We start from the raw sequence: 16,929 nt of genomic DNA, 5'->3' as shown, positions 1-16,929 counted from the left end.
AACCTTCATAAATAAGCGTGCCTTTAAAGGAACACTCCGTCGATTTTCAACCCGCTTTGTGTATCATTACAAACTCAGTAGCATATCAGAAAACTAAACCGTTTTGCAGTCATTCGTTTAGTTTGACACTTATTGAGAGTTGATTTGAGTTAAGTTGTGGACCAGTGAAGTCATTCATGCACAAACGACATCGCTGGTCCACAACTTAACTCGAATCAACTCTCAATAACTGTCAAACTAAGTGATTTGTTTAGTTTGACAGTAAACCGTTTTGAAGTCATTGAATGACTTCAAAACCTTTTACAGTTTTCGGATAAACTACTGATTTTGCAATGATAGAAAGCTGGTTGAAAATCGGCGTTCCTTTAAACACCAACAACGTACTTGGCAATATTGAGTCCTCTGAAGAATCGAGCGATGTCCTGGTCAGAAGACTGCCATGGCAACCCTCTGGCTCTGATCACAGTGTTGTCACACACTTTCTCCATCTTACTGCTACACACAAACACAGTGGAATGAGCACAGGAGGAGTGGATTTGGAGCAGACTTCAGAGCCTGCATACAAAAAGATTTATTTGGAAGTTTACTCACCAAGTCCCAGTCTCAAACTTCTCACTCACTCTCTCTGGGTGAGAAAATGTGTGACCTGTAAACGCAAAGCAATTGAGTTTGGCTTCCAAAATGAGATATTCACCTTTTGAAAAAGTGATAGCACAAACCTGAAACTAACATATCTCAGGTAACTTAAAGGATATGTTCACCCAAAAATGAAAAGGTAGCAGGTCGCAGGTTTGTTTGTCCATGCAGGCACAATTGGCCATGTCTGTGGGGTTGGAAGCCAGATTAAGAGTACATGTATGTGTCCTGGTCGCTGCACTAGTGCCACCTCTGGTCGATCAGGGGCGCCTGTTCAGCGGGGAGGGGAACTGGTGGGAATAATGTGATCCTCCCACACGCTACATGTCCCTGCCTGTGAAACCCCTCGCTGTCAGGTGAAAAGAAGCGGCTGGCAAATGTATCGGAGGAAGCATGTGTTAGTCTACAACTCTCCCCAGATCAGCAGAGGGGGTGGAGCAATGGCCGGGACAGCAGGCGGAATAGGACGAAGCAGTGCGACATTACAACACCCAGATAATGCCATATCTCAGAAACGATACAGCACATCACTTATATTTTAGGGTAGCATGGCACCCATTCTACCCTAAAGCATGGCACCCATGCTATCCTATATTTCTATATTTTCTATATTTCTCTATCAATTGTTCAATGTGTTATTATTACTACTGTAATTTGCTACTGTTGTGTCAGCTAGAATTAGCTAGTCATATTTTCTGTGAAGCCCTCTGAGACATGCTTGTGAATTAGGGCTATACAAATAAACTTGACTTGACTTGACATTCTGAGTGAGAGCAGAAGTAACTCAGTGTCTGATGTATAACATATGTACCGGTATGTTGTGTTAAAGTTATGTGAACTGTCAAAGTTTTTAAAATGAAGTGAATTTAGTAAAAAGCACAGCCTGCTAGCGCGAGACACTCAAGGCTGGCTCCATAGGGTCCCATTTATAAGCTGCCGTTTGTTTACCAACACTGATCCCTCGTATTGGCCAAGTACAATTGTGGAGAAAATGAGGGGGAAATCCAAAAAAGAAAAATATTAAAAAATATATATATATATATATCTATATTTTAGATACAGTATATGGCATGATGAACTTCAAGTAATGATGTGTTTCCCCTCTAAATGAATATGATCACTTAATGCTTCCACTATTCTCTTAGCAGTTCTCTTCTAAGTTGTGTGGCACACTCTTCTGCTGTTAGCTGTGTAAACATATACTGCATCTGAAACTGGAGTCATTACACTTGTTAACATTTGACTCATATTCACATTGTGTAATATAATATAATATGTGGCACTCACATAGGGGCTCAGAAAGCAGGGAAAGGATCATGCTGGCCATAATCTGGACCTGCTGTACTGCCGATTCTGGGGACAATATGGCTGACGGATCCAACATGGCTGACGGATCCAACATGGCTGACGGATCCAACATGTCTGACGAACCCAACATGGCTGGAGGGTCAACAGGTACATTCAGAGCTGAGGAGGGAGCAGTCAAGGAGAGATACCACAGCAGAGGAACACAGCCACAAATATTATCTTTCCCACAGGTGGGGGAGACCAAAAAGTGTATGTGTGTGGTGTGTGAGGTAGTGTGTGTGTGTGTGTGTGTGTGTGTGTGTGTGTGTGTGTGTGTGTGTGTGTGTGTGTGTGTGTGTGTGAGAGAGAGAGAGAGAGAGAGAGAGAGAGAGAGAGAGAGAGAGAGAGAGAGAGAGAGAGAGAGAGAGAGAGAGAGAGAGAGAGAGAAATGTTAGTTCTCCTGTTCCAGTGGGTGTGTGGGGCTAGCCCTGTTGGCTAAACACACACTCTTTCACTAGGCGCTTGCCATTGTTTCCCTATTTGCATTTCAAAACCTCTAGTCTTGCAGCCAACACCCCGTGGCTTATGAACTTCTAATGTGTGTGTTTTACCTGTGTATTACTGACTGCATGCATGTGCTCACCACCACATCTCCTTGTCACTACTGATGGACAATACAGTTTAGCATGCAACGCATACACAGTAGAACACATAGCCCCTGGCACAACACATGCAAACGGGTGACAGTGAAAAGGATACACTCTGCCATGAAGTAGACGTCCAAAGCCTTCAGGTCGGACGTGGGGAAGTGCCTCCTGAACTCTTTCCGCAGGTCAAAGAACGAGTAGAAACATTCTGGCACCATGATGTTCTAGAGCGGGAGGAGAGTCCAGGTCAGCCCACAGTGAGAACAAATAATAATAATAATACTACAGTGCACTCCTCTTATAGTGATCACCTTGCGACGGGTCAAATTGATCACTATAAGCGGATGATCATTATAACAGATTTTTTTCCTTTTTCTTTATTTCTCATGCAGATTACCATCTAATTGACATGTATATATGTATTACATGAATCCAGTACATACACAGTAAAGGAATGTTATTGACTTTAAAAATCCATACAGTAGTCGATGTCTCCATATACAGAGGGACATGCAGCAAGTATCGCTGCTGTATCTCGTTGGCTCATTTTTGGCTGTTTGTTGTCAGTAAAAATAATAATAAAATTACTGTCGTTTTAAAGGTGCGAGAAGGCCCAAAGTGATCACTGTAAGCGTATCGATCACTATATGAGAATGATTTCAACAGGATGTGTATAGGAATGCTTTTTGATCAATATAAGCGGTTGATCACTAGAAGCGGATTCCACTGTCAAAGACAAGGAGAAGGATGTGAATGTGTGTCACAGCAACAGCTGGGTGGCATGGCCTCATCACAGGTGCTGCCTTTTTTATTGCCATCATATTGCTGTATATTTGCTCAAGCCAACAGAGTACGCAGTCAACCCACCGTGGCTCTGTTTTGTGCAACACCTAACTCGGTGTGATATGTGTGGGAATTTGATAGGCGGCATTGAGTGGCTGTGTTTGTATGTGTGTGTGTGTGTGTGTGTGTGTGTGTGTGTGTGTGTGTGTGTGTGTGTGTGTGTGCGTGCGCGCGCGTGTATGGGTGTGTGTCATTACAGAAATTTGCATGAATGATAGTCTAATGAGGCTCAACTTTCACCGCAACATCAAATCCAAATGAGAGCATGGTGCTGACACATGCCTCTGTGGCTGAAGGTTCCCGCACCAGCGAACATCCTGTCTGCCGTCTGTCTTGTCTGTGAGGCTTGCTCACCTTGCCCGCCGCCTCGGGGTGGATTACTTGACGGATGTGGAGCTGTCCGTCCGTACACAAACACACTGACGTGCCTGCCCCCGCGCTGTTCACCTCGTTTGTCATTCTCAGATGGAACTGCAAAGACGAGGCATGAAACACCACAGAAGAAGAAGAATAAAACAATTAGAGAAGACATCAAAAATGACTTTATATTCTAGCATCAGGGATGGCAAATGTTTGCTGACTTAGGTGAATCCAATGATTAGAACTGAGCGGTCTTACTGTGACTTCGATTAGAAATGACCCAGACTGACATTGCTTATTATTATTACTACCTTTTTTTCTGGATAATTTTCAGCAGTCTGTCTTCTTTTGTGTATTTTCTCCAATTCCCTATGTAAATTAGTTAATTTACATGTTGTAGGCTGTAAAGATCTATACTGCCTTATCACTTAACTGACTTCTCCATGAGAGTGACCGCTCACTTCATTCAAACTGTTCATCATAAGCTTCCAATAGTTGCTGATTCCCTGATACACTTACCTTTGCTGTGTGTTTACATATGCTTAAACAGGTGGAATAAATGATTTAATAACTAATATATGCCAACAGGGCATTCATTATAAAGTAATATAGGTATTGCATATTTCCATGACTACAGAGAGGTTAATACCTGGTTTAATGCATTCTCAAGGTTTGTGGCTGTAGAGACACAATCTGCAGTGGATCCGTCTTCTCCGTCCATGCTGGCCTCCACCCCATCCTCCTTTTCTTCTGTCAGGTCTGAGAGCTCAGGCTGAATCAAGAGCTCATTCACCTTGCCCAACTGGTTCAGAGAGCCAACAAACATGTCAGACTTGAAACTAGACTACAAACTTGAAGGCTTGTGGGCTCATGTCATATATTTTAGACTATTTTAGCTATATAAAAGATGTAGCCTACATCAGAACAATAGAAATTCAGTTTAAATGTCTTATAGTCGACACAATAGCCTACATTATCAAACAAAGGCACGTTTTCCTTAATAATTTAGTGAATAATGTCAAGACCTATAGACTCGGTTTGTAACAGGGATGTATAGTGGAGGATAAACCCACATAAGACTCAGTTGACCCACCATTTTATTTGCAGAATAGCTCAACGCTACTCTATAATTATAATAGATTTTTGTCTGTATTTTACATTATAGTTAGAAAGTCTACCCGTGCCGTGCTTTCATACACCAATACTATACATAATCACTGTTTTGAAAGTTTTTACCTTCTTGTTCTTTACATCCAGCAGCTGCCAAACCAACCGCACGAGCTCCTTCTCGTCAGATCCCAGCAGGTCACCGCTCGCGCCAGATGTGGTGGTGAACAACACCACCAGGTAGTCTACCTGCGCCGTCATCTGAAGACAAATACAACAAAAAGCGAGTCTAATACTACACGGAGTGAAAGAAAGCGAACTAAAGCTACACCGAAAAGAAAGTAGGTGTGGGATCCGAGAGGAATAACCACCTACACTTTGACACCAAGGCGCATAGGTGAGCTCAATAACTCCAGATTTCGTTGCGTGAGAAATTTATGTAAAGCCTCCCGCAGTCACCATCGCGGAGTAATGGCTGAATGTTCCTCTTTTTTTGTAGTGCATCTACCTGTGCGACCACGTGACTCCCTACCTGCCCCCTCCCAGTTTCAGGTGGCTTTCAGATTAGGACGTGGCATTATACGCGACAATTAAAAATGTAAAATAGCTCGCATTATTATTTTTTACAGCTCCACGCACCTACGAGGACCATGCCAAACATCATAGACATATTATAAATCATATTGTAAGACACGTTATAAGGATATAGGCCTATATCAGTTTTCTATCATTTTACTTTTTCCACACCACAATGTTGCCGAGGGAACCCATCAACAGCCTACAGAATATGTATCATCATTATTTGGTAAAAAATAAAAAGTTTAAAGTTTCATGATGCCGATCGACTTCATAAGCTGATATGGCCCAAAAATATGAATTTCACTGATACATTTGGTGCAGGGTGCATGGCAGGTTGTAGCTGTGTGTGACTGTGCGTGCTCCAGTACACGCCGTGCACGCGCACAACCGAGCGTGCTCCGGAAGTATTCACACACATGCGGAAATTTACCTAACCTAACCCCGGCCCGCTCGAGCCACAACAGCGAACGATGGCGGGGGACACTTCAACGGAGCTTCTCTTTCTTGATACATTTAAACATCAAAGTGCAGAGGTAAAGTTTCCCCAATCTGTGCATTTCATAGACGTCAGCGTCAGCCGCGCACAGTTGGTGTAGCTAATTATAAGCTTTGGAGAACGAAGCAGCCCTGAACTTCATAGCTAATAATGTTAGCTTTAGCTAACGATAGCAATTCTACCTTGTTCAGAACGTTAACATTAGACAACTCTCACTGCATTGCACACTTGCAAATGTATAATTTGGGCTGTACAATATCATTTTAACGTGTTTTATTGACCGTATCACGGAGCTCCGTGCAGCTATTTTCTTTGCCAACCGCGAGCAGTTTGTTGTTTGCTAAGTTAGCTAGCCAGCTAACGTTTGCTATTGTCAACTAAAGTTACAACTTTGTTAGGTAGTGGTACTACAGACGGGTGACCAATTAAATGAAAATCTGTAACGTTAACGTTAGAAGACTGAATGCTTGGTGCATAGGTGAATCATTTGTGTGAACTGGGAAGGGTGGGCCACTGCAAATCAATACAAAATTGTTGAGTGATCACCTATCCTATGATGAAACATTTCTATCCTGATGCGAGTGGCCTCTTCCAGGATGACAATGGGCACGAGTGGTCACTGAATGGTTTGATGAGTATGAAAAAGATGTGAATCATATGCTATGGCCTTCGCAGTCACCAGATTCCAACACAATTTAACACCTATGGGGAATTTTGGACCGATGTGACAGCGTTCTTCACCACCATCACCAAAACACCAAATGCGGGAATATCTTTTGGAAGAATGGTATTCCATCCCTCCAGTAGAGTTCCAGAGACATGTAGAATCAATGCCAAGGCACATTGAAGCTGTTCTGCTGGCACGTGGTGGTCCAACACCTTACTACGACACTTTATGTTGGTTTTTCCTTTAAGTCGTCACCTGTCTGTATCAGAAAGGACTGCTGCGTTATCCTATATATATTCTGTACATTTTACATGTTAATGACTTGTGTCCAAAATGTTATTACCATAGATTATGTTAATATTACTATTGTGTATTGTTATACATTTTCTTCAGTTAACCAACATTGATGTGGTGCGGTTTCCTTGCGGGGTTCTGATCACCGAGGTGCGGGTCATTCCTCCAGGAATCAAAGCACACAGTGGCTTACCCGACAGCAGGGCATTTGGGTACGAGTTACACACACACACACACACACACACACATACAGCGGCATGGTGAACGGTTACCTTTACTGCATTGCTTGCAATATACTCCCTCTGGAGATGTTTGTTTGCTATATGGATGTTGAGGTGTATGTGTGTGCCTGTAAGAAATTGAGAGGCCCACTGAATGAATGAATGAAAGAGTGCGACACCTGAGCTCTATTGTTGAGGTAGCCCTGGTTCCCACTGAGCCTGTTGGGTAATCTGTGATGTAATGATTTTACTGAATGGTCTTGATGATAAACGCTGTACAGACCTGAGCAGATCAGGCCTCTGTGTCATGTTGATGCATTAGGGACCCAGGCCCAGATCTGACTACACTTGACTCTGAAGTCCAATTAGTTTGATTAGTGTGAAGAGTATGTACTGTACTGTCCCTACCCAGGCACGGATCAACAAACCGTACCCAGGTCCACGAGTACAGTTCACGTGTACGCGGGTACTGTTTTCACATCAGGTGTGAAAACTACTATACCAAAACACTAATACAAACTAGGGATGTAACGATAACCGGTTTTAATGATAACTGGGATAAAATTCCTTATGATAACCGTACCCTTTCAAATTTTCATTATCATTAAAACTGTGGTACCGTGATTACAGTGCTTTTAAAAACATGGTAAATAAATACTGTCCATCATCAACCAAAGTTGGCAACCGTCTCCCAGATGCAAACGTGCAGCCTTGGAGAAATGATTTCAGTGAGTCTCAGTATTTTTTTGAACATTTTTCAGCAATTCTTTACGAATACCGTGATAATACAATAACCGTGGTAATTTTGGTCACGATAATCGTGACGTGAAATTTTCATACCGTTACATCTCTAATACAAACTGGATTTTGGAGTCAAGTGTACCGTAAATTCCGGACTATAAGCCGCACCGGTGTATAAGCCGCACCTGCAAAGTTGACTATTTTTTTCTTATATAAGCCGCACCGGACTATAAGCCGCGGGTGTTTTAATGGTATTTTTTTTTATTTTTTTTTATTGTGTTTTAATGTTTAATTACCATATGTAAGGGTTCATGCACAGAGGGGATTGTCGGGAAAGAGATGGCTGTTTGAGGAAGCTCCCATTTATTAACATTTCAACAAAACAACATAACACAACACCACCTGTGTTGTTTTTTACAGTGCACACAGTGTCATACAGTGTGGTGAAAAGAGGGCAAGAGAGGAAATTAAAACTTATTATAGTTATATAGGATTTATAGTTAGAAAGAGTGCTAAAAAAGAGAGATTTTTTTTTTTTTTTTTTTTTTGAAAAAATCCATAGATAAGCCGCACCGTTATATAAGCCGCAGGGGCCAAAAAAGCCCAAAAAACGGGAAAAAAGGTGCGGCTTATAGTCCGGAATTTACGGTACTCTGATCCAGGCCCGGGTGCCTGATGTGAAAGCCTCCTAAGTGTACTCGGGCACGGAACAACATTATTGTGAAAGCTGAGATGGGGCAAGCGTACTCAGGCAGTGGCATGGTACAAAGCAATTGTACCTAATATGAAGGGAAAAAACACTGTTAGTCACCAATGAAGCTTTCTGGACACAATGGGAGTCCTAACTGTATGTGTGTGTCTGTGTCTCCAGGGAGACATCTCCTCATGCTTTCCAACTGGAGCTGTTCTTCAACAACGTCACCAAACCAAACAGCCCCACCTTCCACAGATTGGGCAGGTCAGAATGGTTTACACTCTCCCCTTATTTCTTTCTGTATTCCTTTAATTCAGCCCCTCCCATCTTTTCTCTCTCTGTCTCTGTATTTCCTGGTCTGGTGGAGCATTTGTACAAATCTCAAAATGGCTTAAGAAGCAGGTGTCGGTCTCACCTGTAGAACCAGTCATGGTAGCATCTGAGTCCTTTTCTCACCGCAGGGCCAGAGGGGTGTGTACGTGCAGTCAGCTGTCTTTGTTCTTTTGCTAGCTAACTGGTCTCTCCAGAAACTCAACCCCACCCACACAGTAGCTGAAAAGGACATGATAATACTTGGAGGTCCTGATGAAATAGCTTAGGTGTAGAGCATGTAGTAAGCGTAAGCTTATATTTAAGCTTTATATTTAGACTTGTCCATTGTGCAAGAGGTGTTTAAAATGGTGACCTATAGATGCCCCAGTTATTATGAAGTGAAGTTGGAAGAAGTTATTTTTCCCCCATCGCTCCCTCTCTGTTTTCAGAAAGAGATTCTGAAAAATGGATTTGGTTGAAATTAGGTTTGGGCGATAATTCAATATTATCGTTTATATTATAATCGTCTTTCAGTGGAATCATATCGTGATGAGATTAAGATATTTTAATATTGTGACACACTTTTCTGCTGTCTAAATTGATGATGACAAGCAAATCTTACTTAAAACACTGATTAAATTATGTATTAGCGTGATTATTATAATTAGAAAATTTCAGTTTTGTTTGACATCACACCGAACACATTACCATTCGGTTCATTGAGATGAACATTAATTTGATTATTTAGCCTAACGTGATTTTGCATACAGGAATCATATTCTGATATTGATATTGAGATAAATCCTTATGATTATCGAGAAGATATTGATTTCAACCTTATTGCCCAGCCCTAGCTGAAATTGAGTGAGCTGATCAGTTTTAGTAGTGATCAGACTGGGATTTCTGCCAGTAGACTTTTTTTTTAAGCCCATAACAATTAGGCTGCCTTCATCTGCCTTCAAAATAGCATTTGGGAAATCAAACACATGACCTAAGACAAACAACAAACAAACATATTAAGCAAGTTATTCTACCTACAGTGCCCTGTAGTTATTGGAGTGGCACTGTGGTTCTAATCTGTCCCGTCTTGCTTTCTCCCCTCAGTCTGGAATACGATGAGAACAAGTCCATCATCTTCAGACCCAGTGGGAAGGTAAAGTCATCTAATGCCCTTAAAAGTGATATTTTATCTTTGTTCTGTAGATTTGTAAAGTAAACTCATGGGTTTGTGTGTGCAGGTGAACACTGATGGCCTTGTGCTGCGTGGCTGGTACACCTCTCTGACTGTGGCAGTGTATGGAACAGCAGAGCGCTCACATGGGCACGAGCAAGCCTCGCCCCCTCCTCCACCACCCCCACCGCCGCAACAACAAAGTGGACCCAAGAGGATCATCAAGCAAGGTGGGCATGGTTGACTTGAAAGCCCCAGCTCTTCTGCCTTTACACCTACTTCCTGAAAGCCTTTACACCTACTTTACCTGCCTTTACACCTACTTCCTGAAAGCCTTTACACCTACTTTACCTGCCTTTACACCTACTTCCTGAAAGCCTTTACACCTACTTTACCTGCCTTTACACCTACTTCCTGAAAGCCTTTACGCCTACTTTACCTGCCTTTACACCTACTTCCTGAAAGCCTTTACACCTACTTTACCTGCCTTTACACCTACTTCCTGAAAGCCTTTACACTTACTTTACCTGCCTTTACACCTACTTCCTGAAAGCCTTTACACCTACTTTACCTGCCTTTACACCTACTTCCTGAAAGCCTTTACACCTACTTTACCTGCCTTTACACCTACTTCCTGAAAGCCTTTACACCTACTTTACCTGCCTTTACACCTACTTCCTGAAAGCCTTTACACCTACTTTACCTGCCTTTACACCTACTTCCTGAAAGCCTTTACACCTACTTTACCTGCCTTTACACCTACTTCCTGAAAGCCTTTACACCTACTTTACCTGCCTTTACACCTACTTCCTGAAAGCCTCTACACCTACTTTACCTGCCTTTACACCTACTTCCTGAAAGCCTTTACACCTACTTTACCTGCCTTTACACCTACTTCCTGAAAACCAAACACGTCACCCCTCCCCTGTTCTGCACCTTTTTACTTACGCCTCTTTGCACTTTGTGTCCTAATTCTTCTCTACTTGTTCCTGTTTGTCTCTCAAGAGTGGGAAAAGGATGACCAGTACAATGGCAGTCCACCCAGACCGGCGCCTCGAGGGCCTCGCACCCCACCTGGCCCTCCACCCCCAGATGATGATGAGGAGGAGCCGGTTCCAGTGACAGGTCAGAACTGTACATATGTTTTGTGTATTACAATATATCAGCCACTGCAGTGCTACCACAAGACTGACCAGGAGTGGCAAACGCCCCTTTTACCTAGCCTGTTCAAGCCATGGACCAACGTCTGTTATTCCGCCTTGCCATCCTGTCTACGGAATGGGGGGGGGGGGGGGGGGTCATTTTGTTCCGCCTTTCATTCCGGCAGTAACCGCGCCGAATCGACGTCTGTGTAAAAGGGTGAACCGGCAAGACGGGAAGCTCATTCATAAAATGACAGGAAGACTAAGGAGAAGGCTCTCCTATAGGAATATTATAGTGATAGGTTCCTACAGAAGATGAAAATACCATGATATGTTCACTAACTCATGCTTGAGTGCCACTATCAAGAGTATTATATGGAATATTATAGGATTATAGATTTGTCCTTACGGCCATCCCAGAAATAATTAAGTGAAATGGCTTGACATGAGATTACTGTAGAATCAAAAAGCAAGGCTGCAACAGGAGGGACAGGAGGAATCCTCTGTGCCTACACAGTTTATGAGTAGTGGCTATATTATCTAGTATATTATTTAAGCTCAAACGACATTGTTATTAGTAGGCTAAATTAACGGACATGATAAGCAGCAGTTTCCCCCCCTTTTTGCATCTAAATGATCAAATCCCTCTGCGACGAATCCCTCTGTTCCGTCAGTCTCTCCTGAAAACCACCCACAATCTTACAATAGACCTACTAGGCGGGCGGCTATAAGATACTCGGCTCTAATACTCGGCGTCTTCGCCAAAGCAAGTAGGTACAGCTGTTGTTTTTGTGTCAAAATAAGTGTTAAATGGCTCTATATTCTGACAGCAATCACTGAAATAGAGTGTTTGGTCAGTAACTTGGAACTCCCAACCCCCCGCTGTCCTCTATCTCTCTCCTGTAGCCCTGCAAGCAGGGTGGATGTATCTCCACAACCGTAACTCGCAGAGACTCACGGATGGTGGTGTTGGATTCGGGGTGAAAAAATACATAGTCCTTTACAGGCATCGCGATATGACCTTCCGTTTCCGAGAAAATGTAAACATTTCTCTGATTGGATCAAAATTTGCCGTCAACCTCCCACTATCCAATCAGAGAATCGTTGAAATATTCTGGGAAACGGAAGGTGATATCGCGATGCCTCTAAAGGGCTATATGTATTTTTTCACGCCGAATCCAATGCCGCCACCTGTGAGTCTCAACGAGTTAGGGTTGTGGAGATACGTCCGCCCGGCTTGCAGGGCTACAGGAGAGAGATAGAGGACAGCGGGGGGGTTGGGAGTTCCAAGTTACTGACCAAACACTCTATTTCAGTGATTGCTGTCAGAATATAGAGCCATTTAACACTTATTTTGACACAAAAACATCGCTGAATGCCGCTTTAACATCTCCATTATAACAATAGAACATCACACCTCTTTTTCTTTTGGAAAGACGGCTTGCTGTATAAAAGCACAGTTCTCTTTTAAAAAGGCAAAGCTGGCTTATTTGCGTGCCTTCCTAATGATGATATTGTGGGATTTCTCTGTAAAAAGTGTTAGTCTCCTCGAATTAAGAGTCTGTCTCTTGGGGTTAGTTATAATTGAATGCAGCATAAATGGTTGTTTAAATTTGATGGCTATATTTAGTGAACCTCCTACATTGATTTCCTTGATTTTCATTTGTATAAGTAGGCTCATGCTTTTCTTTCTTAACCCATTGATACCTGATGCAGCATTTGTGTGTGTATCCCTTTAAGACCGCGTGACGCGGTCTTGCATGGCACCGTAACCCTGGCGTTACGTTTCAGATTTTTTGCTGTTCATCTGTCATTTATGTGATTAATTAGGTACGGTAGTTAATTCTGAACAATACTGTTCATGCTACATACCAAATTAACCGGCTGAATCTTGCGCATCGAACCATGTCTTCCTTTTTCAGATCAGATCAACCCAGCAGAAGTTATAGCTGTCTTTGTACAAAGACAAAGACAACATTTCAGATTATTTGGCTTTTTCAAATGGCTTTTTATAATGGCTTTTTGGAAATCCGCCTAGGTATCTCCCTACAAAAACCACTGCCAAATACTCATGTTTTGGTATTTTTTCATCTTCTTTGAGTTGGGATGTGGTAAGGCCTGTGGCTATGTCTCCATTGGGTTTCTAGCCATAAATACAACAACCACAGGTAACTGTTTACACTCTAAAAGTGTTTTTTATTCTAGGCGAGAATCAACCACTGTGTTTGAGCTGGTGTTACTCAGGGTCAGTAACACATAGTCATTCTGACACTTGGAACATAAACTCCAAAGTCTTACCTTTCAGAAGAGGTCAGGCAGTTGTCTGTAACCCTAGCGGTTCAGCCACAGTAAGCATTTTAGTTTGGGTATGTCATTTTCACAATTTTCTTCAGAAATAGGTGGCTTTAGAAGAGGTTAAAGGGATACACACACAAATGAGGGATATACACGCAAATGCTGCATCAGGTATCAATGGGTTGATGATTTGTGTGTATGTTTATATATGCTCCTATCTGGGTGTTGTGGCTCCTGCGGTTGCCATGACAACTAACGGGGAGCCCTCTGGTCTGTGTTGTGACAGCTACAGCTACAGCTACAGCTACAGTGGGCGTGGTCAAAGAAGAGCCATGCGAGGGGCGTGAGGATTACCTGGAGGCCGTGTCACCCGAGAGGTCGCTGCCCGCTGACGAGCCGTACTCAGACGCCGAGCCAGAGGAGGAGGTAGAGGAGGAGGAGGAGGAGCCCGAGGAGGAAGAAGATGCACGGACAGAGGGGAGCGCTCCCGAGGAAGAGGAGGAAGAAGAGGAGGGTGAGGAAGAGGAGATGGAGGAAGGTAGGGGAGTTCTTTTGTGAGAGCAGGATAGTCTGCAATCCCAAATGGACCCCTACTCCCTAACCCATGGGTATTAAACAATTTGCAGCCATCACTGGCCTATCTACAGGTATAACAGCCAAGGGAGCAGGGTCCATTCGGGACTGGGTGACAGTCCAAAAGAGAAGAGTGTGTACTCGGGCATGCTGCCTCCATCTGTGACTGCTGGATGCTCCAAACCCACAGGTGGCCCAGCCCAGGCTATCCTGAAGGCTTTAAGATCAAACCCACAGGTGGCAGCCATGTATAACACACCCTCACAGCCATGGCTGATGCTTGTGTTGTGGCCACACCCTGCATGTCAAACTAACTAACTAACCCTGCATGTTTGGAGTGAAGCTGCTGTTGTGTGAGTAGGTCTGTCAGTGTATGCATTTGTGAATAAGCAAGAAGATAGTTGCTCTCCTCCTTATTGCACACACGTTTTCATTAAATCATTTAAATCTTTGTATCTTGAGCATCTTGTTCATAGTAGATTAACTTGGTCAAATGTTCCCCCTCTTCTCTCTTCTGCCCGGCCAGGTGATGATGGCTACGAGCAAATTTCCAGTGATGAGGATGACCTGGATAACGGTAGCTTCAAGCTGCCCACCAGCTTTGAGGACTACACTCCTGAGGACCTGGCGTCTGTCCCACCAGTCCAGTACGACCCTTATGAGCGAGAACTCAGGCCTCTGCTCTTCTTCACCCCTCCATACAAAACACGTTTCGATACCCAGCTGGCGAAGGCCAGTGTGGAGGAGCCCAGGGATCCTGGTGGTACAGAGGGGGCAGGGGGTGGAGAGGGGACTGAGGCTGTTAACCAGCTGAGAGAACTCCTGGCCTGCATAGGAGAAGACAGAGATGCTCGCTGGGTCACGGCTCTGGAGGAGGCCCCAGGACTACTCACCAAAGGGTTGGGCTATTTCATTAAACAGGGAGAGGGGGAGCTGCAGGATGTTATAAGAGCTCTAGTCCAGTGGGCTCTCCAAGCCCTGAGTATGGAGATTGCTCTCACACAGCCAATTGCTCTTAACGTCAGACAGCTGAAAGCTGGTGCCAAGCTAGCATCTCACCTGGCAGAGTGCCCACAGGGTCTCACAGCACTGCTGCGTGAGGGGGCTCTGGGCCTGCTGCTGGAGCTGCTCCATGGGGACCATGTCTCTTCCACATTGAAGCTGAGTATCCTGAGAGCTCTGGATGCCCTGACTAGCGCCCCTGCAGGAGTGGTGGCCTTCCTACAGGCCAGAGAGTCGGGGAAGAGTGGCTATCAGGTTAGAGGCACAAAGTTGCATTCCAGTAAATCTTCTCTTAGTATGTTTCATTTTGTTCCTTTACCTTCATTTAGCTGGGTTTTCCCCACAGCTTGAACATTTCCCCTCAACTAAAGAATATAAATAAAAATTCATCATTTGGCCGTGGTGCTCAGACTGGAAAAAATACAGTTGCAATTACTGCCCATTTGTCAATATGTCATTGCTCTAAATATAAAAATTCTTAAACTGCTTGTAGAACTGATCTTGGAATGAGCCCAGAAGCCCTGCCCAGAGTCACAGAACCAAGATTATTCCCACTCTCACCCCCCACATTTACAAGAGCAAAAATCAGAAAACACTGACTAGTAAAACAGATTTTATGAAGTATTTCTTTGCGATGTCTGTCACTGAGCATAGTAGTCACTGCTGCTCCCAAAATGTATTGGTATCACCACCAAATGTGACGTTTTGGGCAAAGCCCTTCCTCAGACATGAAACAAGTACAGAGACACACGCTCAAATACCTTGACAGGCGTCACCTGACTGATCATGTGATACACATCGTATACATAGTAAAAAGATGTATAAGGGTACTGTTAACTTAAAAATAGGAAAAATACTTACAATATACACACACAAAGTCGCACGCTATTTACCAATGTAATGCAATGCTACCAAAGTGTACTACAGATTATCATACACACTAGTCAAACAGGTAAAAAAAAACTGCAGTGTCAAGAGATCAGAACAACTTGAATATCACATGACTGGAGCATCAGGTGTAAACCGTCATGATGAATTGCAATATCAAGAAGAAAACAATGGAAAGGTAAGACTGACTAGTGTGCAGACTCTATTTTTCTCATTTTCACTTGCACTTCGGTCCTGCACCTGGTTATTCAATGTTTGGATGTGCGTGCTTTTTTACCTTCTTGTGTCACTGAGCATAGACGTGGCTGTTTGTCCCTTGCAGCGGTTAGTCCAGCTGTTCCTGCGTGAAGAGACAGTGCGGGTTGTAACAGCCGGCAACGCCGTATTACAGAAAAGCCATGTGTATGAGGTACTGACTGACCTACAGCGTGCAGCAGCAGCATGGAGCGAGCCACAACAGGTACATGCATACACACACACACACACACACACACACACACACACACACACAGAGTGCCGATTTATTACACCAGGGGCCGGTTGCACCAAGTGGTCTTACGACTGGTCTTAAGCTAAGTTGGTCGTAACTTTACGACCTAACAGCTACGCCGGTTGCACCAACACGGCGTAAGCCTTTTTCTCACTAAGACCGGTCGTAAATATTACGCCTGGTCAGGAGGAGGCGTAATTGGGTTCATTATACTCGAGCAAGCTCCGTGGGGGTGGAGCAGCCCAGCTGTGCCTATGCCTGAGATCTCCGTGGTAGTCTATCAGCGGAGACCTGTGATTGAGTCCTCACCGTCCTCATCATCGTAAAGTCGCCTTCGAAGCATGACGTTCGATTATAACGAACTAGTTGTGTGGCTTAGCCTTCCCAAATGTTGAGGGTCGTTTTTTAGAATTCAATACATAGGGATACATATAGGGAGGTACGGTGGTGCAGTGGTAAGCACTATCGCCTCACAGCTCGAAGG

At 43.7% G+C, this 16,929-nt stretch overlaps 2 protein-coding genes across 8 annotated transcripts in view; one reads left to right on the top strand and one right to left on the bottom strand.

The window, feature by feature from the left end:
- The window catches only part of esrp1 (epithelial splicing regulatory protein 1), a 25,207-nt gene extending 19,873 nt beyond the window's left edge, over window positions 1-5,334 (bottom strand). For 3 of the 4 annotated variants that reach the window (XM_083636241.1, XM_083636243.1, XM_083636244.1), the window contains exons 1-7: window positions 5,010-5,334; window positions 4,423-4,575; window positions 3,768-3,884; window positions 2,683-2,794; window positions 1,924-2,103; window positions 592-646; window positions 385-495 (exon numbers count right to left, since the gene is read on the bottom strand). In XM_083636241.1, the coding sequence (XP_083492367.1) occupies window positions 385-495; window positions 592-646; window positions 1,924-2,103; window positions 2,683-2,794; window positions 3,768-3,884; window positions 4,423-4,575; window positions 5,010-5,141 (860 nt within the window). In that variant the 5' untranslated portion in view covers window positions 5,142-5,334. The remainder of the gene's footprint in view (window positions 1-384; window positions 496-591; window positions 647-1,923; window positions 2,104-2,682; window positions 2,795-3,767; window positions 3,885-4,422; window positions 4,576-5,009) is intronic. The other variant, XM_083636242.1, reaches the window with a different exon arrangement.
- A 572-nt stretch (window positions 5,335-5,906) lies between these two features.
- Window positions 5,907-16,929, top strand: part of virma (vir like m6A methyltransferase associated) — a 33,201-nt gene continuing 22,178 nt past the window's right edge. For 2 of the 4 annotated variants that reach the window (XM_083635256.1, XM_083635255.1), the window contains exons 1-9: window positions 5,907-5,992; window positions 7,016-7,128; window positions 8,750-8,836; window positions 9,989-10,037; window positions 10,123-10,285; window positions 11,061-11,180; window positions 13,779-14,030; window positions 14,592-15,322; window positions 16,278-16,415. In XM_083635256.1, coding sequence (XP_083491382.1) covers window positions 5,930-5,992; window positions 7,016-7,128; window positions 8,750-8,836; window positions 9,989-10,037; window positions 10,123-10,285; window positions 11,061-11,180; window positions 13,779-14,030; window positions 14,592-15,322; window positions 16,278-16,415 — 1,716 coding nt within the window. In that variant the 5' untranslated portion in view covers window positions 5,907-5,929. The remainder of the gene's footprint in view (window positions 5,993-7,015; window positions 7,129-8,749; window positions 8,837-9,988; window positions 10,038-10,122; window positions 10,286-11,060; window positions 11,181-13,778; window positions 14,031-14,591; window positions 15,323-16,277; window positions 16,416-16,929) is intronic. The other 2 variants (XM_083635257.1, XM_083635258.1) reach the window with 2 other exon arrangements.

This window comes from Poromitra crassiceps (assembly GCF_964638095.1).
Source record: "Poromitra crassiceps genome assembly, chromosome: 1".
Taxonomy (NCBI): Eukaryota; Metazoa; Chordata; class Actinopteri; order Beryciformes; family Melamphaidae; genus Poromitra; species Poromitra crassiceps.
This window is presented reverse-complemented; position numbering and strand designations above follow the sequence as displayed.